General features: G+C 44.3%; 1 protein-coding gene across 2 annotated transcripts; it reads left to right on the top strand.

The window, feature by feature from the left end:
• Nucleotides 1-7,006: 7,006 nt before the first annotated feature.
• Nucleotides 7,007-11,948, top strand: LOC147120914 (microtubule-associated protein 1 light chain 3 gamma-like). 2 transcript variants are annotated; one of them, XM_085979486.1, is made up of 4 exons: nt 7,007-7,542; nt 7,687-7,742; nt 7,848-7,876; nt 10,625-11,948. In XM_085979486.1, the coding sequence occupies exons 1-4, from the start codon at nt 7,485-7,487 to the stop codon at nt 10,800-10,802; spliced, it is 321 nt and encodes a 106-aa protein (XP_085835612.1). In that variant the 5' UTR covers nt 7,007-7,484; the 3' UTR covers nt 10,803-11,948. The 2 variants fall into 2 exon arrangements, with proteins under 2 accessions (XP_085835612.1, XP_085835607.1); XM_085979481.1 differs by having other exon boundaries at nt 7,116-7,542; nt 7,848-7,954.
• The last annotated feature ends 14,068 nt before the right edge of the window (nt 11,949-26,016 follow it).

The raw sequence follows: 26,016 nt of genomic DNA, 5'->3' as shown, positions 1-26,016 counted from the left end.
TGTGCGCGTAAATTGGCTGCCGCGTTTCCTACATTTACAACAGTGACTCCACTTCAAAAAGTACTTCATTGGCTGTAAAGCACTTTGGGACAGTCCTGAGATTATGAAAGGCGCTATAGAAATGCAAGTCTTTCTTACAGTCAATGTCTTCAGAAGAGAAAGGGGAGGAGAAGGAATCAGTTACACACAAGGACGATTTGTTTTGCTTATCTCTGCCCTGCTGATGGTTTCCTCACTATGAGCGGTGAGGCGTTGTTGCCACAATCTGCTCACGTTCCAGCCGGCACGTGTCTCAACCTTCCGCTTTCTGTTTTGTTTTCCGTGGATTTTCCTTCCACTCCCTTCCCGAAGACGCAAACTCGTTCAGCCTCCAGTGCCTTGCCCATGGCCACTGGTCACGTGCGAGCCTCGACAGTGGCTGCCATCGGGCTCTTCGACCGGCACAGGGCGGGGTGGGGGCCACTGCAGTCTGGTCCAACTCTGTCCTGACCTGATGGTCACCCCGGTGAGAGGGCTCATTGGATAGAGATGAGAGGGGGGGGGGGCGAGACCCCTTCGCTGATTCCTCACCAAACCGCAACCCCCCCCCCCACCCTCCCTATCCCAGGCCAATCGTACCTCTGCTTGTGCTTACCCCAAATGGCCATTCGGCCACGTGAGCTTCATCCAATGTCCACAGGCAAAGTGGCCACTGGATAACGCTTTATAACCCTGGGCGGCTTGCCTTTCACTGAGCCAAGAGTACTGTCTGTATTGTCCTTACCGCTACCTGACTGAGCTCAGCCTACCCAGCACCTGGGGTCTGCAACAACAACAACTTGCATTTATATAGCACCATTCGGCCCATCGTGCCTGTGCCGGCTCTTTGATAAAGCTACCATGTACACAATGTATGGTGTACAAAATTATGAGGGGCATAGATAGGGTAGATAGAAAGGAACGTTTCCCTTTAGTAATGGTCAATAACCAGGGGGCATAGTTTCAAGGTAAGGGGCAGGAGGTTTAGAGGGTATTTGAGGGAAAACTTTTTCACCCAGAGGGCGGTTGGAATCTGGAACTCACTGCCTGAAAGGGTGGTAGAGGCAGGAACCCTCGCAACATTCAAGAAGCATTTAGATGAGCACTTGAAATGCCATAGCATACAAGGCTACGGACCAAGTGCTGGAAAATGGGATTAGAATAGACGGGGCTTGATGGCCGGCGCGGACACGATGGGCCGAAAGGCCTCTTTCTGTGCTGTATAACTCTATGACCAATTAGTCCCACTCCCCCCGGCTCTTTCCCCATAGCCCTGCAATTTTTTCTATTTTTAAAGTCTATATCCAATTCTCTTCTGAAAGTTACTATTGAATCTGCTTCCACAGCCCTTTCAGGCAGCGCATTCCAGATCACAATAACTCGCTGCGTTAAAATAAAAATTCTCCTCATCTCACCTCTGGTTCTTTTACCAATGAGTCTGCTTGTGAGGACCCTTGTCTTGCACAAATTAGCTGCTTAATTTAAATGTGATGAAAATATCCCTGCCTCTCCCTGTAAAGGGTCATTTTGGCAGGCTCCACTCCAGGGAGGAACCTCGCTACACAGGAGCACGGGTCGCTGATTCAGCCCTATAGCATTTATAGGGCCATCTCCACGCTGAGAGCACAGCTCAAAACATTATCCCTCTATCCTCTTCCTGAATATAAACACAGTCCTGATTCTAAAGCAAGATGATGTTATACTGCCACCTGGTGGATCCAGTTATTTCACTTTTTTTTAAAAAACACCATATTTAAAATGCGTCACCTTCATAATGCCTGTTTAAGTCTCAAAGCACCATGCATTGGCATTTCGTTTTCTTTTTCTGTGTTTTTTTCTCGCCCAATTGCTCCCCTCCTTCTTCCCTCTGAACAACAGCAACTTGAATTTGTATAGCGCCTTTATCGTAGTAAAACGTCCCAATACTCTTGCGAAGACACTGACTGCTTGCCAGGTTATAGTTCCACCGGCACCAGTCAGAGGCCTCGCCTCAGTGGTTATTCATGTGTCGGTCTGGGTCAGTATGCGGGGGGGCGGGGGGCATCATAAGTGAACCCAACTTTGTCCTCACCCCTTGTCCGCACAGGTATATTTCCAGCAGTTGTTACTGGTTAGTGAGCAGGACAGGGGAACATGGTCAATTTCCCCTCCTAACCTTAGGTCTCCGAGCCCAAATGTACCATCCTCTGGCCTCTTGCGCAGCCCTGATTTTCATCGCTCCAACATTGGCGGCCGTGCCTTCAGCTGCCGAGGCCCCAAGCTCTGGAATTCCCTCCCTAAACCTTCCCGCCTCGCTACCTCTCTCTCCTCCTTTAAGATGCTCCTTACTATCACACAGAATCACAGAAACCCCACAGTGCAGATAGAGGCCATTTCGGCCCATCGAGCCTGCACCTGTCTTTGACCAAGCTTTTGGTCACCTGTCCTAATATCTCCTTATGTTGCTCGGTGTCAAATTTTTGCTTGATAAACGCTGCTGTGAAGCACCTTGGGACCAATAGAGTCATAACGGCACAGAAGGAGGCCATTCGGCCCATCGAGTCCGTGCCGGCTCTCTGCAGAGCAATCCAGTCAGTCCCATTCCCCCGCTCTATCCCCGTAGCCGTGCAAGTTTATTTCCCTCAAGTGCCTATCCAGTCTCCCCTTGAAAACATCGAGTGTCTCCGCTTCCACCACTTCCGTCGGCAGCGAGTTCCAGGTCCTCACCACTCGCTGCGTAAAAAAGTTTTTCATCACATCCCCCCTGTATCTCTTGCCCAAAACCTTAAATCTGTGTCCCCTAGTCCTTGTACCATCAACTAGTGGGAACAGCCTTTCCCCGTCTAGCCTGTCCAAACCCATCATAATCTTGTACACCTCTATCAAATCACCCCTCAACCTCCTTTGCTCTAATGAAAACAAATCCAGCTTCTCCAACCTGTCCTTGTAGCTAAGATCCCCCATCCCCGGAACCATTCTGGTAAATCTCCTCTGCACCCTCTCAAGGGCCTTCACACCCTTCCTAAAGTGTGGTGACCAGAACTGGACGCAATACTCCAGTTGTGGCCGAACCAGCGCTTTATAAAAGGTTCAGCATAACTTCTCTACAATGTTGAGTTAGATATATTTCTTAAGGCTAAAGGGATCAAGGGATATGGGGAGAAGGCAGGGACAGGGTACTGAATTTGGATGATCAGCCATGATCTCATTGAATGGTGGAGCGGGCTCGAGGGGCCGAATGGCCTAATCCTGCTCCTACCTTCTATGTTTCCCTCTATTTTTTTCGCGCGCAGTCCCTTTAACCGGCTGCACGGCCAATGCAAATTTTTTGCGCGCCCATGGTTTCTCCCGTGTAAAAGCCGGTGAGCGGCCTGCGTGGGACCTCCAGACCCCTGTGCGGCCGCAGTGGCCACGCAGCTTAACGGGAACGCTGCTTGGGACGATTTACTACACGGAAGATGCTGGGTAAATTCAAGTTGTTGTTGGACGGGTGGTGCAGCCTTTGCAAAACGCTTCTATGAATCTTTCAGCTGATCAGATGAGAAGGGGGTTTCCCCTAGAGTTAAACGGCACTCCGTTGTCACATTGTATGGGGGGGTAAAGGTGACTGCGGGAACAGTCATGGCGGCTCACTCCTGGGACGGTTTCTGGGAATACGTTTGCCGAGATCCTTCTGAACCATCTGAATAATAAAGGGCCCTGATCACTCGACAGGCACAAGAACGAAGGAGACATCAGGCTCCAAATAATAACATAAGAAATAGGAGCAGGAGTCGGCCACTCGGCCCCTCGAGTCTGCTCCGCCATTCAATAAGATCAGGGCTGATCATCGACCTCAACTCCACTCCCGCCCGATCCCCATATCCCTCGATTCCCCTAGAGTCCAAAAATCTATCGATCTCAGCCTTGAATATACTCAAAGACTCAGCATTCACAGCCCTCTGGGGCAGAGAATTCCAAAGATTCACAACCCTCTGAGTGAAGAAATTCTTCCTCATCTCAGTCTTAAATGGCCGACCCCTTATCCTGAGACTACGCCCCCTAGTTCTAGACACTCCAGCCAGGGGAAGCAACCTCTCAGCATCTACCCTGTCAATCCCCCTCAGAATCTTTTATGTCTCAATGAGATCACCTCTCATTCTTCTAAACGCCAGAGAGTATAGACCCAATGTACTCAAACCTCCCATCATAAGACAGCCCTCTCATCCCAGGGATCAATCTAGTGAACCTTCGTTGCACCGCCTCCAGGGCAAGTATATCCTTCCTTAGATAAGGAGACCAAAACTGTGCCCAGTACTCCAGGTGTGATCTCACCAAGGCCCTGTACAATTGTAGCAAGACTTCCTTACTCTTATACTCCAACCCCCTTGCAATAAAGGCCAACATGCCATTTGCCTTCCTTATTGCTTTGGTGATGGTTGATAACTCAGAAGGTGAGAATTAAACTGTGTGATGTCTGCTCCTGCACTCAGCATCATAAATATCTGTCAGTGAATAATGCTGGGCCCCTCTAGGTAAAAGAAAGAAAATACTTGGATTTATTTAGCACCTTTCACAACATCGGAACATCCCAAAGTACTTTACAGCCAATGAAGTACTTTTCTAGTCACTGTTGTAATATAGGAAATGCAGCAGCCAACTTTATCACAAACATAATGTGATAATGACCAGATAATCTGTTTTAGTGATGTTGGTTAAAGGATAAATATTGGTCAGGACACCGGGGATAACTCCCCTGCTCTTCTTCAAAATAGTGCCGTGGGATCTTTTACATCCACCTGAGAGAGCAGACAGGGACTCAGTTGAATGTCCGAAATATGGCACCTCTGACAGTGCAGCACTCCCTCAGTACTGCACTGGGAGTGTCAGCCTAGATTTTTGTGCTCAAGTCTCTGGAGTGGGACTTGAACCCACGACTTTCTGACTCAGAGAGCGAGATGTGCGACCCACTGAGCTAGGGCTGACACAATAGAATGTTGGACCACATAGCCCAAACAGCAGAATTCGAGTCATAACATGTTTTGATCAAACTGCACCGTGCTCTGGCCAGACCGCACCTTGAGCAACGTGTCCAGTTCTGAGCACCGAGACAGAAGGAAGACATTCAATCATTGGACGCAATGGGAAGAAGAGTCGCGAGGTCGATCCCTAGTGCTGGCGGTCTGAGTAATAAGGAAAGATTGGAGAGGTTTGGGCTTTTCAGCCTTGAAAGGAGGCATCAACGCAAGGGTCCTCCCCTGCACCATTGGGGACCTGGGGTGCAGAGTGCTACACAGAGCAGTCGTGCGCAATAGCTTTTCGAGTACCTTCAAGGACTCACAGGCCGCGTGCGATTTTTTTGCGGCCTCGAGGGGTCCTTGCCCCACATCAGTGCGAGAGGTTGCAGCCCCTCTGTGGTTATTTGTAGGGGCTGCTCCTCCGACTCTGGATGAATTTTAGCCCCACGCTCCTAGTGGTTGGCCACCCGGTGCGGAGAGGGTGCGGGTAAGCCGGAGGGTCATCTTGTGGGCCTGCTCCTGGGCCTTGCTAAGACACAATTTGTAGGTCCAGGATGGGCAGGGCCCAATGGGGTGAGTGGTGGTTTGCTCTGGCTGCCTGCCTCTCTTCCACAGCATTATCCGGGCCCAGGTGGCCTTAGAGAAGGAGCACGCAGTGTCCACCGGTATGCTTGATGCCTTCCCCGACCGTACGGAATGTATTGTAGACGCCAATTACAATATCGTAATTTTTTTTTCTCTTTATTCAAGTACAACAGTACTTATACAACGCATCAATTACATAGTAAATCCATTACATCCATTGACCGCAATAAGAAAAAAAGATAAAGCCTTGGGAACAGCCCAGCCACAGTCTGTTCGCCCTCCTGCCATCTGGGAGACGCTACAGATGTATTCGCACCCGTATGACCAGATTTAGGAACAGCTTCTTTCCCAGGGCTGTCATCCTACTGCACTCCACAAATAAACTCTAAAGCCTGCACATCTGCCAATGCACTTTATTATGGTTATGTTTATGTTAATGTATTACAAGCCAAATGAATGTTGAATGTTTAAATGTCTTAATCTAAATGTACACTCTCGGGAGCCGCAAGCCTACATTTCGTTGTACTCCACTTGTGCACTAACAATGACAATAAAAGTTGATTTGATTTGATTTTGATTTGATTATGGTTAACAATATAAATGCAATGATAAATTTTACAAATGAATCAATAATATTTACAGTACAAACTACCACTATTTTAATTACCAAGAAAAAACCCGTATCACGCCAGTCCTACTGACATCGTTCACCCATTCAATCGTTCAATCATCCGCTCGTTCGTTCGCTCGCTCGATCGTAAGTTACAATATCGTAATTTAATTGGTGGCCTTTTCTCTGTTGCTTATCAAGCATATTATTTAATTGGATTTTTTCGCTTATTTATTATATTAATGGGGCCCTACTTACCATATTGATTTTATGTCTCCTGTTGGTGACCCTGGGATAACTTAGTGCCAAACATTAGAGGTCAATCCAAAAAAAGGCCAATTGGCTTTGCTCCTTTGTAATGATCTTGTGATCCTGCAATCAGCACAAACCAGGAATGGTGAGGCCTCAATCTTGCATCAGCATGGTTAGATAATACCAAGTACTGTAGATTGCCAATAGGACTGGCGTAAAATAGTTTTTTTTTACTATGGGTACCTGTACTGTTAATATTATTGATTTATCTGTAAAATTTACCACTGCATTTATACTGTTAACCCTAAAGCTGGTTTTAAGGCTAATGAATGTAATGGATTTATTATGTAATTGGTGAGTTGTAACAAGTATTACCATATTTAAATAAATATGTTTGACTCCAAAAAAAATCTTGCATCAAGCAGCGCCTTTACCCAGGAGGCCTTCAGGAGGAGCCACACTTAAAAACTGATGACTTTCATCTGTAGTCTCGCCATTTCAATGCATTTTCTAAGGTGCAAAAGGGGATTGGAGTGCACGGGGAACAAGGAATAATATGATGATTTAATAAGTTTTCCTTTGTTTTATTTATAATTTGGAGTTTGTGCAACTTTTAAAAAGGGGCACTTTTGCTAAATGGCCTTTGAGTGATGATCCTGGTTACAGTTAAATTGTTTCGACCAAAAGAACAATCATCCTAATTGGCAATTACATAGAGGCACACTGTCTATTTTGCTGTCCTGGTTTGTTCTGTATCCGTGTTAATTTCAATCATTGAAAGAGGTCAGAAGTCGATTGGAATTAATACGGATCAATATATATATATATTGAGCCACTTTTATTCTTCTCAGTTGCTGATGGGAGACTAGGGTGCAGAGACTTCGTGGGACCGCCAACAAGTTGCACTCTACCCACCTAGTAGTTCATTCCAGGCACCCGGGAATAATCCGGTCCGGAGCCTAGCGGCCACTCCAATTTTTTAAAACCCAAAACACAACAAAGCGTTGGCCGGAGAGTCGGTTGGAAAAGTTGGAGTGTTGAGTATGGCGGTGGTGCACCGGAGTCCCGGAGCTCAACGCTTCAAACACAGAAAGACCTTTGGTGAGTTTTTTTAGGTCCTTTGGTGAGTCTTACTTGTGCTGAATCACCTTTTTTTGACTTTTATTTGTTGTGTTAAGAGGAGGAGACTCGCTTGGGTCTGGGAGCTTGAACTGTTTGCTTTCCATCTCTCTTTCTCTTAACTAGCTGCACGGAAGGAGGAATCTGCGCTTATTCGGTCCAAGTACCCACAGAAATTACCGGTGAGTGGTCCTGTTGGTCTGTGCAATTGGGGATTGACTCAGTCGTTCGCACTCTCGCGCTCTCTCTCCCCAAGAGTTGATGAAGACCCTTGTTTCTTTCTACAGGTTATTGTGGAACGGTATCCTGGAGAGAGGTATCTGCATTCACTGGATAAAACCAAATTCCTGGTTCCTCAGGATGTGGTCATGAGCCATTTCAGTACCGTCATCAGGTATCATTGACCAGGCCACGAATAGCCTGTTGAATCAGGCCAGTGTTTCCACAAAAAAAAAGTTTAAAGTCACTACTTGTCAATATCTGGCTTTGAGAAAGTTGATTTTTTTTGTTGCTGTTGAGCCAGTGGATTTGTTTGGTTCTGTGTGACATGGGGATTGATGCATGTGTAAAATGATCATTTGTAAATTGTCCCTGCCTTGTGTATGTGGCACAGTTCTTCATCCCCCCCTGCTTCTCTGGATTTGGGGACTGTGATGAAATGACAGTCATCCCATTTGTCTTGGATTTTTTTTTGCTAACTCACTCATTTATGGACATTGGCCCTGAAATTAGGATCGGGTGCTTGCCGCGCGTGCAAGCCCCCGATGTGGACTCACCCTGTGCGCTGACATCTGAAGCCCGGGCCTGCTTGCATTTCCTGTCACAGGCCCAGTTCAGCTGTCGGCGCGATGTGCTAACCTGATCCAGCGGCGTAGTTAGTGCGATGTGCTGGCTGGGATCAATGAACACTGCACAACCAATCAGGGGAGGGGAAGGTTCATTGACAGTAAGAACTGTCAAACTCACGAAAACTACGGGGGCCCAAAACACTTTAAACTTTAAATAAAAATTTTAAAACATCCCAATCATTAAATTAAGTATAAATAAGTTTAAAAATAATTTAAACTTTTTTTGAGAAAAATACATTTTTAATAAAAAGGTCTAAAACTAAACTTACATTGTAGATTCTTTAAAATAATAAACCTGTGGGGGGGAAAAAAAAATTCTAAATTGCACTAAAACACCACTTGCCTGTTTTAAAAAAAAAAAAAAAAAAAATTAAATAAATACTTACGTGTGCTTTTTACAAGCGTAAAGACCGGAGGCCTTTACACATGTGCAAATCCCCCAAAACAGAGGAAATCCAAGACGCACGCGCTGCCCCCTACAGCGCACGCGCTAGCCTCTTCACCTCTTGGGTTAGAGGAGAGGAAATGCCGGTTTTCAGCGCATGCGCTGTGCATGCTGAAAACCGGCATTTCCTCTCCTCTTCACCTCTTGGGTTAGAGGAGAGGAAATGCCGGTTTTCAGCGCATGCGCTGTGCATGCTGAAAACCGGCATTTCCTCCAGCCAGACGCGTGAGTACCCCTTCCGTACTCACATGTTTGGGGAGGAATTACTGCCCCCAACATCTCCAATGTTGACTTGTTTGGGTGCAGAGGGTCGGTGTCCACAGTCTCTAAATTGTCAGACTGCTCCAGTACTGATGAGCAGAAATTTTCTCCAATTAACTAATGGGAAGACTGAAGCCATTGTCTTTGGCCCTGCAACAAACTGTTCCCTAGCAACCGACTCCATCCCTCTCCCTAACATCTGTCTGAGGCTGAACCAGACTGTTCACAATCTTGGTGTCCTATTTGACCCTGAAATGAGCTGTAACCACATATCTGTGGCATAACTAAGACCACCTATTTCCACCTCCAACATTCCTTGCCTCATCCCTGCCTTTGTTACTTCTAGACTTGACTATTCCAACGTACTCCTGGCTGGCGACCTGCGTTCTACCCTACATAAACTTGAGGTCATCCAAAACTCAGCGTGTCCTAACTCATTAAGTCCTGTTCGCCCATCACCCATGCTCGCTGACCTACATTGGCTCCTGGTTAAGCAACACCTCAATTTCAAAATTCTCATCCTTGTTTATAAATCCCTCCATGGCCTCTCCCCTCCCTGTTATCCTTCAGCCCCACAACACCGATATCGGCGCTCCTCAAATTCTTCGCTGTTGATCATCCCTGATTTTATAATCGCTCAACCATCAGTGGCCGTGCCTTCAGCTGCCAAGGCCCTAAGCTCTGGAACTCCCTCTCTACCTCGCTTTCCTCTTTTTAAGACGCTCCTTAAAACCTACTTCTTTGACCAAGCTTTTGGTCACCTGCCCTAATTTATTGTGGCTCGGTGTCCATTTTTTGTTCTATAACTCTCTCCTGTGAAGTACCTTGGGATGTTTTACTATGATAAATGTGCTATATATGTTGTCCCATTGAGGGGGCTGGTATGTTAGATGAATGGGGTGGGGGAAGAAAGAGGAGGTGTGTGTGGGACATTAACAGTACAGTAACCTACAAGGCTATGGACCAAGTGCTGGGAAGTGGGATTAGGGTGGATAGCTTTGTCGGCTGGCATGGACAAGATGGGCCAAATGGCCTCCTGTGCTGTAAATGTCTGATTGGCATAGACCAGTTGGGTTGACTGCTGTATTATTCTATATAATACTATAGGTACAACCCTGTAATCCGGCACCCTGGTGCCAGACCACTGAAAATTCTGAACCACTGAAGGTGTCAAAAGTCATCACGAACACCGCCACCACCTGTTCCTGCTGCCCTCCCTGTGCCGCTGCCACCCACTGGCTGCTAGGGCTCCATTGCTCTGCTGAGCCGTCCAGGCGCTGATCCTGACCCGGCGGGGGGACCTGAGCCAGACCCATCCCAGGGAGGGAATGTGACCGCAGGACCTTCCTCGTGCCGGACTGTCGGGTGCTGGATTACCGGTGCACTACCTGTACTCCTAGGGTCTATTTGTTCAGTTTTTAAAAAAATCTGCATCCCACTGGATTTGGATGTGATTTTGTTTTGATACGTATGAAGTTTTCTTACTAATGGGGGGTTGTCCTTTCCTCAGGAACCGGTTGGCTCTGTCACCTACTCAAGCTTTCTACCTTGTGGTGAAGAACAGAAGTCTCTCCAATATGACTGCCACCATTGCTGAATTGGACCAAGAATTCAGGGATTCTGATGGCTTCCTCTACATGTACTATGCATCCCAGGAGATGTTTGGTGCAAGTTGGTCAGGGTCCTAGTGAATTCCGAGGTGGGAGCCTGGAGAAAGACTCTTCCTGGATTGCATTGGCAGAGTATCTATCTCTGGCTCATCGAGAAGTCATTCCTAAAGTACTACGAAGTCTAAAGGGTTGCCTGGTCTCTTGAAGGTGAAAATCAAACTTTTCCCCCCAATTAATTTGTGGTGGACACTTGACTGACTTTTCATCAAACCACTTGTTATTAAACTTTTCACTTTGTTTTATAAAAAAAAATCAACAGATTGAATCTACAGAACCAGTGATGTACTTTCCTTTAATCTAGGGAAGAGGTGGTAGCACTAATGAAATAATCCAAAGCTCTGGAAAGTAGATCTAGATAGAGACCCCTTTAAGCTATGACATAGTGGTGAAATTCAACTTTGGTAACACACAACTGGTTTCATAGCAAAAAAAAAAAAAAAAAAAAGCTGGGTAGGGTATACAAAGGGGCTGCCGATGGGTGGTCATCAAATTTCAGATGTGGATACAGCATATCCTTCTAAAGCTGGCCAGTCTTGTGTTGCTGACTCTTGTGTTATGTAGAGCTAAGTGGTGCACGTCACTTCAAACAATGCCCATGTTTAATAACCTCAGTTTGGCAGATCTATCTTGTGTCAACACAAGGCCCACCAGCAACGAGCTCAGTGACGAATAGAGCAAGTCAAACGGAGCTATAGTATTGGAGCATTCTACAGAGTAGTTTCTGATGTGCTGCCCCTTTAGGTCCTGGTCCATCTACTTGTCGTTCTGTTGCAAAATGCAATAGTTTGGAGCCTGTTATTGGTTGCATAATACAATTCTGATTTGAAGTTCTAGTTCAGACTTGGTGATAACATGCGGTCATTGGGTTTATTTATAGTATTGGTATTGTACACTAGAGGGCTAACAATTGCACAGTGTATTTCCTGACATGTATTTCACTGCTTTACCTTGCCCCACCCCCATTGTTTGTGTACCTCGAAGCATTTGAGACCTAACCCATGTTTGGAAGGGCAAAATCTATTTGCATTGCTGGATGTTCTTAACAGTTCAAACAGAGGGGGGGGGAAAAAACCTGCATCCACAATTCAGTTTGATATTCAGTCATAGATATCTTTTGTACTTTTTAAGATGATTGTTGGTCATAAAGGCAGTTTATCTACTAACCACCTTTGTCATTGTCTTTTTTTATTGTCAAATATTAATCCAGCTCTGTTGTAATAACCAGGTTAAGGCAAGAGCCTCTTAAACCAGTGCACCTGTCGTTATGAATAACTGATGCCCTGAAGTGGATTAGTGATGGCAAGGTGGAATGTTTCTATGTAAGTCCACTCCACTCAACTCAAGCTTGGGCGGAATGGGGTTAATCCCATGATAAAATACTAGTTACTGTCCAAAAATGATCTTGGCTTCAACAGTGAGTGGAGATGGAATGACATTTTTGCAGAGAATATTCCAAAGATGAAGTGTTACAATTCCAATGGATGGCCAGGGCTACACTATGGGGTGAAAAGCCCTTGGGTGTAAGTGAGCCATTCAGTAGTGTTGAGGTATTCCTTTCCCAACATGCAGACTGAATGTAAATCGACTTGTCACTGAACAGATGTTGGCACAATGTATACAGGGGATATTGATTGCATGCTGTTGGTATATTCTTCCAGTGCTTGAGACCTGGTTTGAATCCAGTTTAGACGTATGGATGTCATGTTTGAACAATCTCAACCCTGGAGTGTGGGGCTAGCTACTTGCACTTCCGAGCAGCTCAGGATGACTGTCTCTGACATTTCACTCCTGCACTGGTCTCTACATGTGGCCTACCTACCATTGCACAACTGTGTACAAAAGCAAAATAGTGCAGATGCTGGAAATCTGAAAAAGCTGGACATAGTCAATCTAGCAGCAGCTGGAGAGAGAAAGTTAACATTTCAAGTCTGGCCTTTTGTCTCTGTACCCAGGCTCACTAAGACTGGCCACCTGTGCTGACTGGAGGGCTGCCTTGGTGTTATCATGCCAGCAAGTCTGCCTCCAGGCTAGACTGGCAGGAGAATTTAAGCTTTCCCTGAAAACCACAGCATCACTACTGTGATAGCAAAATACTGCAGATGCTGGAAATCCAAAATAACAGAAAATGCTGGAAAAACTCAGCAGGCCAGGCAGCATCCAGGGGGAGAGAGAAATAGTCAACGCTTCGCGTTGAACCCTCCTCTTCTGATTAGGCACTTTACAGCCTTCCGGACTCGCTATCGAGTTCAACAACTTCAGATCATAACCTCGGCCCGGCCCCTATTATTTTTTTTATCCACACTTGGTTTGTGACTTTTCCTTTTTTCCTCTCTCTCCCACACGGCAGCTGTCTCACTCTGCCAGCGCATTTCACACTTCATCTAGAGCCATTGTTTGTTTCTTTACCTGTCCTATTACTATCTTGTCTCACCTTGAATATCTCTTAATGTCTCTTCTTTCATCCCCTCCCCCATTTCCCAGCCCCCAAACTGCCTTTTGTTTCATTTCCTGCCTTTTCTCTCAGCACGGTGGCATAGTGGTTAGCACTGTTGCCTCACAGCGCCAGGGACCCGGGTTCAAATCCGGCCTCGGGTGACTGTCTGTGTGGAGTTTGCACATTCTCCCCGTGTTTCCTCCGGGTGCTCCGGTTTCCTCCCACAGTCCAAAGATGTGCGGGTTAGGTTGATCGACCATGATAAAAAAAATTGACCCTTAGTGTTAGGGGGATTAAATACGTGGGGTTACGGGGATAGGGCTTGGGTGGGATGGCTGTCGGTGTAGGGACCGGGTGCTAGGATTTGGATGATCAGCCATGATCTTGTTGAATGGCGGAGCAGGCTCGAAGGGCCGAATGGCCTACTCCTGCTCCTATCTTCTATGTTTCTGTAGAAGGGTTTTGACCCAAAACATTGACTGTTTTCTCTCTCCACGGATGTTGCTTGGCCTGCTGAGTTTTTCCAGCATCACTACTGTGTTGAGTCCAGTGCCTTAAACATGTTTTCTTTAGATAAATTTCAATAGAATAAGGAATCCAATTCACTAATCAATAGTTGAAGACCAACAATGATTTTCATAAAATTTGTGCTTTAATCAGTGAAAACCAACCAAGACGTTGGCACAATGTTCAGTGCTGTGACTGATTGCAGGAGCCATAGTCTAAACGGGCAGCAGGTGAAAGGATACACGGGTCCTGTGGAGTTTGTGCTTGAGGTGGTGCAATGACTTGTCACTCCCTAGTAATGCTAAATTATATTCCTGATTCAGAATGCTGAACAGACAGGGACTTTTTTCTCTCAAAGACTGAGGGGTGACTGGTGAGGTCTTAAGATTATGAAACAATTTTTGATAGAGAAGATGTTTCCACTTGAGTCACTAATCAATCCAGTAAGGAATTAGAGAAACTTTTAATTGGGGTTAGAATGTGAAACTTTCTCACGGAGTTGAGGAAGGGAATTGCAGACATGCATTTAAAGGGAAGCTAGATGAGCACATGAGCGAGGAAAGGAATAGGGTGGGAGGAGGCTTGTGTGGCACAAACACTGGCTTGGACCTATTGGGCCAAATGGCCCTTCTGTATTGTAAACACTTTTTGTAAAAACAAGTTCCCTTAAGTTTGTTAACTGAACCAGAGCAGGAAAGTCTGGTTCATTACCATTAATACTTAGTGACCGCATGCAGGGGGTAACAGTAGCAGTGATGTTCTAACTAGTGTTGGGTGTCTGTATGCTTTAAAATGTAGCAAAAGATGATCACTACCAGTACAGCCCAGGATATCTGAAATCCGGGCAAGATTCAATTTTCCCTTTTTTATGCAGTAGCTTCTCCTGTTTAAATTTTGCAGAGGGTTGGAAAGATCCCCACTGAATCAATTCCAAAGGGGGCAGAGGGAAAATTGCACAGCAAGATCAATGTGCCTTCATGTTTATTTAATAAAATGAATCTGCACTGGGATTTAAGCTGAAACTCCAACTTTTATGAAGCAAGTTTATATTCTGCTTAACAGGACTCCCCAAAAATGTTTACATATCCAAAAGACAAAACACTACACGACTGGCACATTCAGTGAGTTGTGTTCAGTAAATTTGGTGTCCCATTTCCTATTTGTATCTTTTTTTCCCCTTTCCTCCCCCCCCCCCCCCCCCCCCCCAATATCTAGCTCTGTTGTAGACTTCATCTCCTTTTGACCGTAACTTGGCCACTCCACTACTAATCATCTCATCTAAACCTCTTGCCTTCATATTTGATCACTTCAAATAGTTGACCTGCCATCTCAACTCTAGCAGTTTGTAGTCCATTAAATCCACTCACCCATCAATCTGAATCCTGCTGACCAATATTGGCTGGTGAATTTATATAGCACCTTTTTTTAGGCTGTCCTAAGTGTAGTCACTGTTGTAATGTAGCAGCCAATTTGTACACTGCAAACTCCCACAAACAGCAATGAAATAATGACCAGATAATGTGTTTTAGCTGTTGATTGAGGGATAAATGTTGGACAGGATAGTGGGGAAACTTCCCCTGGTCTTTGAAATAGTGCCATGAGACCAGAGGAGGTAGACAGGGCTGCGGTTTAACATCTCATCTGAGAGACGGCACATCTGCCTGTGGAGTGCTTTCTCCCTACTGCACAAAAGTGCTAACCTAGATTGTGTACAAGTCTCTGAGTAGGACTTGAACCTACAACTTTGACACAGGAGGTGAGAGTGCTATGGAGTATTGTCACTGCTGCAATTTAGGAAATGTAGCAGCCAATTTGCACACAGCAAGGTCCCACAAACAGCAATGTGATGATCACCACATGATCTGTTTTTTGTTAGTGATGTTGATTGAGGGATAAATAGTGGCCAGGACACCAGGCAGAACTCCTGCTCTTTGAATAGTGCTATGGGATTTTTCCATCCACCTGAGAGAGCAGACTGAATCTCAGGTTAACATCTCACCCTACTGACCAGTGCAGCACTCCCTCAGTACTGCACTGGAGTGTCGGCCTAGATTTCTGTGCTCAAGTCTCATGGAACCCCAACCTTCCGAGGGGAGAGTGCTACCAACAGAGCCATGGTTGACGCTGTACCACCGAGGAGTGCCAACCTGGATTATGTGCTCAGCATTTGGACAGGGGCTTGAAACCACAACCTTCTGAGTGTTACTAACTGAGCCAAACTGACACTCAGCATAAATATGAGACTTGTAGCTATAGTAAAGGCTGCAGCTAGCCTGGTTCCAATTTAAGTTCTCCTGGCTAGGAAAGAGCCCAGTGCACATGTACTTGTACTGATTTAGTGAGCTCTGCTCAAAGACATTAAAAAGAAAGAAATGTATTTATATTGTGCCTTTCATTACGTCGGGACATCTCGAAGCGCTTTACAGCCAATGAAGTACTTTTTGAAGTGTAGCCACGATGGGAAACGCGGCAGTCAATTTGCGCACAGCAAGGTGATAATGACCAAATAATCTGTTCTGCTGATGTTGGTTGAGGGATAAATATTGACCAGGACACCGGGGAGAACTCCCTGGCTTGCCTTAAAAATAGTGCAATGGGATCATTTACGTTCACCTGAGAGAGAGAAGACGGGGCCTCAGTTTAACATCTCATCTGAAAGATGGGACCCCCGATAGCGTCAGGCTAGAGAGTGTCCTCATGTCTCTCGAGTGGGAGCTGAATCCACGGCCTTCTGATTCCGAGGTTACCCACTGAGCCGTGGCTGACATCGGCCATCGAAGCTTTAACTGGAGCGTCTGCACCTTCAGCGCATTTGGGACAAGCTCTGCATGAGTTTGTAAAGCTTCTTTCCGCAGCCCCAAATACGTCTTCACCATGTTCCTGCCCCAACCCAAGCTTCCTGTCTGCTTTCTGTCTGGAGTACTGTGTGCAGTTTTGGTCTCCTTACCGAAGAAAGGATATACTTGTCATAGAGGGAGTGCAGCGAAGGTTCACCAGACTGATTCCTGGGATGGGCAGGACTGTTGTATGAGGAGAGATTGGGTCAACTAGGCCAGTATTCACTAGAGTTTAGAAGAATGAGAGGGGATCTCAGAGAAACGTATAAAATTCTGACAGGGCTAGACAAGACTGGGGGCAGGGAGGATGTTTCCCCTGGCTGGGGGGTCTAGAATGAGGGGTCACAGTCTCAGGCTATGGGGTAGGACTGCGGTGAGGGGAAATTTCTTCACTCAGAGGGAGGTGAACCTGTAGAATTCTCTACCACAGAAGGCTGTGGAGGCCAAGTCACTGAATACATTTAGGAAGAGATAGATAGATTTCTAGACACAAAAGGCATCAAAGGGTATGGGGAGAGCGCAGGAATATGGTATTGAGATAGAGGATCAGCCATGATCATATTGAATGGCAGAGCAGGCTCGAAGGGCCGACTCCTGCTCCTATTTTTCGATGTTTCACAAGTGCTCCTGATAATGTGTGGTAGAAGAGTGCAAAGGGGCAAGAGACTGGAAGAAAATCCTCACGACAACAAAGGGTGGAGGGCTAAATAATGCAGTACTGAGAAACTCAAATCCAGAAACCTCTGACAGCAATACTATGGAGATCAGCCAAAGGTAGAAAGAACTGATCGTAAGTGTCAGAAATTGGCAGGAGTGGAGAGATAGGAGAGTACAGCGTGTAAGATAAGCTAGCCAAGATATGTCAGGATTGCTGATAAACATACCCATACATAACACAGCACTGTGCCAAACATTATATAGACAAAAGGCCAGTTGCCACTGGCACAGATAATGGACTGAAAGAGCCCAGCTAAGTTGCATCTACACTGAGGGTTATCCAATGTGTCATTAGATGAAGATTGCTTGATAGAGATTGATTGCTATGATTAGTCACTAACTATTATCGTTGTATCATGCGACTACCAGGATGGCAGAAGGCGAACTAGATGGGCTGTAGACGTTTTTGTCCAGCAATTTCTACACTCCTAAGATGACCAGAATCCAGAACAGAGTGCTGGTTGAGACTGTTAATAGTAGATTCACACTGCTGGTTCAGTGTCAATGCAAAAGTGGTTTTGGCTTTGGGACGTTCCAAGATATGAGAAGTGCTATATAAATATAAGTCCCTTATTTCAGGAATGCACTGCCTGAAAGTACAGTGGAAGCAGTTTCAATAGTAACTTTATAAAGCTAATTGAAAATATACTTGAAATGGAAAAAAGTAGCAGGGCTATAGGGAAAGAGCGGGGGAGTGGGATTAATTGGAGAGCTCTTTCAAAGAGCCGGCACAGGCACGTTGGGCCGAATGGCCTCCTTCTGTGCTGTATGATTCTATGATAAACTATGCAGTATATCACTATATGTATATATAGTCCTAGTGGAAATGAACCTGTAAATATACAAAGGGACAGCTAATCACTCAGCTTGTACTGTAGGTAGCTTTGTACTCAGGGTCAATACTTCAGTTAGCTATAGATGCTTCATCATAGCAGTTCGCCTGGCTGTACTTCCTTTATTTTCTCACTTTGATTGTAGATATTTAGCAATAGCAGATGGTGGAGGAGCTGCTGAAATTCTAGCCACTGAAAAAAAATGGGTCCAAGAAATCTTTTGCTGGCGCACTGCAGTTTCCCAGTTTATATCTCAAATCACGCTTTCCGCATCTCTCATATACTTCTCACAAGTTTTCAAGGTGTTGCTCGAAGGCTTTAAGCTTTAAATGCCCCACAACATAGCGTGGGGAAGGATAGTCCAGTGCAAATGCCCCACAACATAGCGTGGGGAAGGATAGTGCAGTGGGGAGGGAGTGCTACGGTGCCGAAGGTGTCGTTTCTCGGAAAAGGCCTCGATGATCCAGCGGCATTACTTGAAGGAAAGGCGGCAATTCTCCGACTGTCGCGGCCAAGATTCCTTCCTCGAACAATACCATCACAACAACCGATTAACTGGTCATGCATCTCTTTTTTTTTTGTGGATCTTGCTGTGCGCACAATGGCTGCTGTGTTTGTCTAGTGAACAACAGTCACACCAAAAGTAATTAATTGGCCTAGAGATTTGGCCGCAAAGCACCCTGTCCATTGGGCGTTAAATGACAATCTCAACTAGGTTTAAGGATAGGCCTGGAGTCCCCAGGAATTGGAGGTTAATCTCCAGGACACAGCTGCGGGCAACACACATGGCAAAAAAATCATCATAAAAATTGTGTTTTTATTTTGTTTAACACTTTTGTTTATCAGTTATTATAAAAATATGGGAAGGGGGGGGGAAGGTTTTTAACAGTCAAGAGGTATTATTCACAAGTCCGCCTTGGATTGGGGGGGGGCGCGCGGGTACTAGTGACCATCCGATCACAGCCAAGTCTTATCCTGGCCTCACGGAAAGAAAAAGCCAAACTTCAACCACTTCACATTTAATTTTTTTTTAAATGGACTTTATTCTAAAGCAACATGCCTTATTTATCATACCCATAAAAGTTTACACCACACTTGGCCATTTGCCCATTGTGCCCGTCTGTTAGAGCAATCTAAAACAATTCCAGTCCCTCCCCATGGCCCTGTATCTTCATAGAAAATACAGAAGCAATAAAAGACTATACAACAGCTTACTGAAAAACTGGGGTTTTATTAAAACTGAGATGCATCTGGTGTTGGCCAAAAAAAGTGCCAGAATTCTCTGTACAGCACAATTATCTTGTACAAATAACCTCTTTTGCAGAAAAGGGATGCAGTGATTTTCCTCGACAGTACCATGGGTGCCAACTACAACTTAAAATACAAAACCAATTTATAGCTACAGTAAAATATCCAGTAGTACACACATCCATTGTAGATTGGTACTAGAACAGTGTTAACACTCGAGTCCAAAGAGCACCCGTGATACAAGTAAAACTGACGAGCAGAGCATGTCCATCCTATCCATGTTCAGTTTACACAATCCACTCGAAAAGGAATACTCCCCTCACTATTTAACAACCTTTCCTTTAAGGCAAAACATACATGGGCATCTTGACCACGCTGAGGTGTGTGCAGCTGTGTATTGTAATGCAGAAACCCAACAAGAGGAGTGAAAGAGTTACGAATTACAATACAAATGTTGTAGGCCGTTTAACCCAAATAATTAGCAGTATTTGTGTTACTTTAGCACATTTTTTTAAATCAATTTCTTTTTTGGAACGTGCAATCAGTTTAACTCTTAGTCGAAGTCAATCAGGGTATGCACACAGCAATATGGCAGCGGGATACAGGGTCCTTCAATACAACAGTACATTCTAACATTTGGTCTATTGTCTATGAGCGGTAACGTGCAGTAATCAAAGCTTCACCCAATACAGTATCCTTTGCAATCAATTACAAAGATCAGTGGGCTGTTTGTTCTGACCCACCGCATTTAATGCAAAATAGATTTTAAGGCACAGAAACAATGCAGTTATACATCAACCTTTCACAACACCAGCCCAGCATCAGGGAGGAGTTACACCCAGAGCAGTTAAACACGTGGTTAATACTGTATTGCTTTAAAGTCTCTTAGCACTTAAAGTAATTTATTTTACTTGAATTGTTGAGAAGGGAAATTGAGGTTTAGATATTAATAGCAATGCCCGATTTTTCTCCCTCCCGGCCCAAGGGAGACAGGGGAAGGATGTTCTTTGAAGTAGGTGATCAGACGGTGGAGATGGATTCTGATTGGCGTGGAGTCGATGGGCCAAATGACATTTCCTCACTCCAACTTTGTGTTCATAGGTGAGAAAAGGCTTCCCCATGCAGTGGAAGGATGCATTATTGTTCCTAATGTTGCCTGTCTGGCTAGAAGAGGAGAATCTAAAGGGGTGCATGGGGATTTCCTGTGGTGTTGGGAGGGGAAGAAAAGGTATTTGAATCTTGCTCTTAAGTTGCTATCGCAAACCTTCTAGACATTAGCATTAGGTCAGAAATCAGACTGCCGATGTCAAGCTGAGGAATAGCACTGTTTTTCTGTTAGGGGTGGGGATGCGTCTTGACTTGAAAGGCAGGAGATAATACAGGAAACTTTGTGCTATCCGGCACCGACCTGTTGCTGTCCCATCAAAAGTGCCGGACAAACCAGCTAATGTTGAAACATACGATTTTGAGCTCGTATCTGGCAACAAACCCTGTCTTCTAAACAGTCGGCCATACCTTGCAAGCGTCTCTGTAGCTTAGCAACAGCTTCAGCGAGACCTTGCAGAGCCTGACTGGTGGGAGAAAAAAAAGCAACGAAAAGAAAAAAAACCTAACGAAACGGCGCCTGATTTTTGCCGGTGGCTCGAGCATTCCAGACAGTTAACCTCCGGATAAACCAAAGTTTCCTGTAATAGGGATCAAAAATCCCATTAATAAATCCGCTTTAATTCAAGCTGTTTGAAACCACTATTTTTAATTCAAAATAGGAATGCCAGTTACTTTAAGGTATTGGCTATGAGGTGTAATTCACTGTAGACTGCCTTGTTCCCCACTCAGACACCATTGTAAACACTTGATACAGATTTAAAACAAATTAAAATCCAATACAGAAGTGCACTGCTTTCCAGTAATAACTTAGTTTAAAAAAAATGCATTTTGCGGGTGACCTCAACAGCAATACAATCTTTAGTTTCTCTGTCCTGTTGAAAACAGATACATTCAAACATAATTCATCCATAAGGAAACAAGCTGGCTTCAGGGAGTTAATTTACAATTTTAAAAATAGTGAAGATCTCGTATTATTTGCTTCTACGTTGCCAGGGTTCTAGTGTAGCGCAAAGAGAACATGCAGGATGGAGGATTCCACCTTGAAATTATCTCAAATGGGATGGGGAACACAAGTGTCATTTCCACAAGAGAGAGAATATGCTGGAGCTAGATTTACTCTAGCCAGTGTCTACAGGGGAATAGAAAGTCCAAGACGTATCAAAAGGACATTGTAATCAAGTAGAATTTTCACTCCCCTTGGCAGCAGGACACTGCGGGAGATCCTTTTGTTTTGGCTTGAAATTACTGTCCATACCAAAATTTTCCTGCACTTCTCACCAATGGAGATAGATAGATTTCTAGGCACAAAAAGGTATCAAGGGGTATGGGGAGAGAGTGGGAATATGGTATTGAGCTAGAGGGTCAGCCATGATCATACTGAATGGCGGAGCAGGCTCGAAGGGCCGAATGGCCGACTCCTGCTCCTATTTTTCTATGTTTATGTTTCTATGTAACTACCCCATGAGCACCAGATACTAATCATCCCATTTGAATACTGAATAGGGACTTGGCTGAAGGACAGCCTTATTATGACGATGGATTGATGACTGGATAATGTAAACGGTGACAGACTGGACTAATGCCCAGGACTTGATGAGGGGAAAATTAGATTTTGGTTTTAATGGGGGGAAAGAAAAGGAATGAAAATGTTAAAACAAAGTAGCCTCTTCCCCTGCTCTCATGTAGGCACTGAATCTTCCTGGGGGTATAACTCCACAGGTTCTAGCTGCCCTCTGGATCTTGCGTATGGGAGCTTACACAGTGAGCTTCGGCAGGCTGGTTAAACAGAGGGCACGGCAACCAAGCCCGGTTGTGTTTTCACCCGCTCTACACGTGCACTCAAAGTTAGCACACACAGCCGAGAGAATCCCATAATACGGATTATTTAAAAAAAAACTTTATTTAACAATCATAAATCATTTTGCTGAAGCAAAAAAAAAAATGCTTTATTAAAATTAGGTTTTTTTTCCAGGAAGGAAATTTAAAATGGGCATTACTGATCTATTTATTGTATAGTTTACACTTGGTCAGATTCAGACAATTAACATTAAATGAATGTGCCCTCTTTGTTCCCCCTTCAATCTTAAAATTAGAGCTAGGCCAATCCAGAGAGAAATCAGGAAGCACCTTTTTCACCCAAAGGGTAGTGGAAATATGGAACTCTCCCCTAAAAGGCTGCGGTTGCTGGGGTCAATTGGAATTTAAGACTAAGATCGACCGATTTTGTGAGTTTTTTATATGGATCTATTATCAATTTTATGGATCGAGGGCGGGTTAATGGAGTTGCGGTACAGATCAGCCATGATCTGATTAAATGGCGGAACAGGCTCGAGGGACGGAATGGCCTCCTCCTGTTCCCATGTTCCTATGACTGATAGCGTACATTGTAAGTAAACGAGATTTCACTTCACCCAATAGGAAAGAGTGGCACTGATCAGTGATCAACAATTCTTGTTTCCATGGTTTAAGTTTAGGCTGAACTGTTCAACAGAATTCGTTTCTGCAATTTTTGTTCTGTTAACACATGATTAATTACGAAATCAAAATAAGAGATTTTCATTAGGGCTTTCATATCAAAAAGATACGTTTAGACGAGGGAAACAAAATGGGCTATACACGTACTGATGCTGAGCTTCTCAGAAAGGATTCCCATTAGCCTTTGTTGGGATTCAGCATGGACCAAGCCCGCTTGGCAAAATATAAAACAAGTTCTTATTTAATACCTAAGATTTTACATAAATATTATTCAAAGTCTCAAACTGCAGTAAAAATACAACTAAACAAATATATAAAGCAGCATCTTCAAGTGAAAGACCTTTGACAGATGATTTACATAGTGGTACAAATAGCTTCCTTATTTTACTGAAAAAATCATCGCACAAATATATTGTATGATTCGAGTAGCAAGAGTCAGAATCAGTCTCTCTCTCAATGTACAGTAATTAATGCTTTTAAAATAAAAACTAAGATTGTATTTGAACAGAGGTAAAAGGCGATGATACTCCATCAACAACCAGTTATTTCAAAAAAGCTTAGCTAGTTTTAAAGTACACAATAACACTGGCAAGATGAATCAGTTGGATTACAGGTCAATGTTCCATTTTCTACATTAAAGTTTAGTACTTATTGGACAACTTAAAACAAAAAAATCACCCTTAGAAAACTCTGAATCTTCACTGGATCCTCTTGCTTTTCCCTGATTATTACTGGCCGCTGGTACAAGTACAAAAAAGGTACAATTTAAAACAAAATGATTCTTGCAATAAAAAAACAGGCACAATCAGCAGGGGTACAAAGTCCTCCCACTGGTCCCTTTTTCCTTTAACTTGTGAGGAACTATATCCTTTATGACCCATTTCAAACTCAAACCGCACTGCCGTAATACCATCATTTCATTTTAGAAACATTGAAAACGGCTGGAGCGTCCCCATGTACATCCACAACAGCAAAAGAATACGAACGTGGATCGGTAAGTTTGGCCGTGGCGTCGACTGCGCATGTACCCACTGGCTGCACTGCTGTGATGTAAAATGCCTATTAACTTATCAAATTCAGTATAAATCCAACCGTAACAAAGAAACATTAGTATGTGGAGAAATAATTACACATTTGAAAGTTACAACACCCCACAAATTTTTATGATTTTACATGTCCAGTGCTTAAAAAAAAAACAAGTGGACGTAGCCAATTCCAGAGTTTTGCTGCATTTGATACTGAAAACTAAGGACTGGCCTTTGTTCAGTACTGTGGAATGTAATATTTACTTATAATTCAGCTCTTGGTTGTGTGATAATCAAAGTTAACCAGCTACCAAAAAAAATTAGAAACATCTTCAAAATGTGCAAATTTTCTTTGAATAACTTTCACATCGACATGAAAACCACACAACTTTGTGAGGGACTGCAGCTTTTAAAAGGTCTTGGGAGTGATAGTTGATTGTACCCGAAAAGCATCTAGTTAGTGTAAAGCAATAATCAATAAGGCAAACTGGGTAAAGGGACGCATCTGGAGAGCAGTGGGTTACAAGTCAGAACAAATTAAATACACAAGTCAGTCAAAGCTATGATAGCCACAGCTATACAGTACGAAAGAGATCAGTGTTTGAACTGGCCAGTAGACCTGTAAAAATTCCATCTTCGGCATTCGGACTACGTTTTACACAGACTAACGTTTTGAGAAGGCCTGTCACAATGTTGAGAATGAGCAGCAGAATATTTTAAATATGCTATTAGTGGACCATTGCAGCCTGGATTGGAATAGAATAAGTTAAGGCGGCGGCAGGTAAGTGGAAACTAAAGCTGAAGCGATTCACACTCGACAAGCTTTTCACATAAGCCTTCCTAGCCGTTTTTTCCACCCCTCACAAAATAAATTGAGGAAGCACTGTAAAAACAGCTGATCAACTAATTCCAGTGTTTGAGTGGGTTTTACTGTAGCTTCCCAAGGTAAAATTGCAGTTTTAAAAAATCCTTGGCGGTGGAGTTTTATGACCCTATACTTAATGTACATAATCTTAGCTACAATTTTCAGAAATGTAACTTCTAAAATTAGTGAGCCATTAATCCCAGAGTTCTTTCATTTAAATGACAGCCCTCTTGAAACACTTCAGAAAGTTATAGTTCACAGGAATGATTCTACATTAAGGCTTCAGATCTAAGTGGCAATGTCTTCAGTATTTTAGTTCCTTTTCCAAAAGGTTCTATTTAATGGTCAAATTTTAAAGTACGTATATATTATTGCAACAAAACTTTAGACAGTATCCCTTCTGTTGGTTTACACAGTGCAAGTTACAGCTTTTGTTCGCCCATCTCTCCGCTCATCCTTTCTTGAAGGTGTCGACTCCCTCACTGGAGTACGGTCCTCTGTGCACCTGGCCCCCTCTATTACTTCACCCAAATTGCCACAATTCATGCGTGAGCCTCGACTGTTAGTGCCGGTTGGTTATCTGACTGCAAGGACATTATATTCCGGTCCAATTCTCTCCTCACAACGTCCACACTTACGGCAAGGGTCTGCTATATAGTGATCACAAGTGCAAAGGCAGGGGTGCTACAGTCCATTGTAGCACCCCCCCAACTGCTCCTCCGCCTGAGATCAACTAACTCAGCACAGACCGGGGAATGAATTGGGGGGACATTCCTGGGCTGTATGGCTCACACGATGGAACCTCTGCACGTGAGCCATTGTGGGGAGTTTCGTGATTTATTTAAAAAAAAATAAAATCATTCACAATCTGTGCAATATGGCTGCTTCACCAGCCTGCAGATTGAATTTGCATAGTGACCAATGTTCCCGCCCGCTCTGCAAGGTCCCGCGCAGGCCGCTCACCGGCTTTTACATTGTAAATACTACACGCACGCAGAAATTTAAAAGGACCGTGCATTAAAAGAAACAGGCCACGCAGAACGAAGCGCAGCTTACAAGGAACACTGATGGTGACTACCACGAAAACCTTTGAGCGAGGTGGCTCCTTTTGGCATTTCAGACAATAACTAGGTGGAACCACAGTAAAAGGGATACTGTCTCTACACAGAACTGTTTTGACTCTG

The sequence above is a fragment of the Somniosus microcephalus genome, chromosome 3 (genome assembly GCF_052327205.1).
Source record: "Somniosus microcephalus isolate GS21.2 chromosome 3, FLI_Smic_1.0, whole genome shotgun sequence".
In the NCBI taxonomy this organism is placed as follows: Eukaryota; Metazoa; Chordata; class Chondrichthyes; order Squaliformes; family Somniosidae; genus Somniosus; species Somniosus microcephalus.
This window is presented reverse-complemented; position numbering and strand designations above follow the sequence as displayed.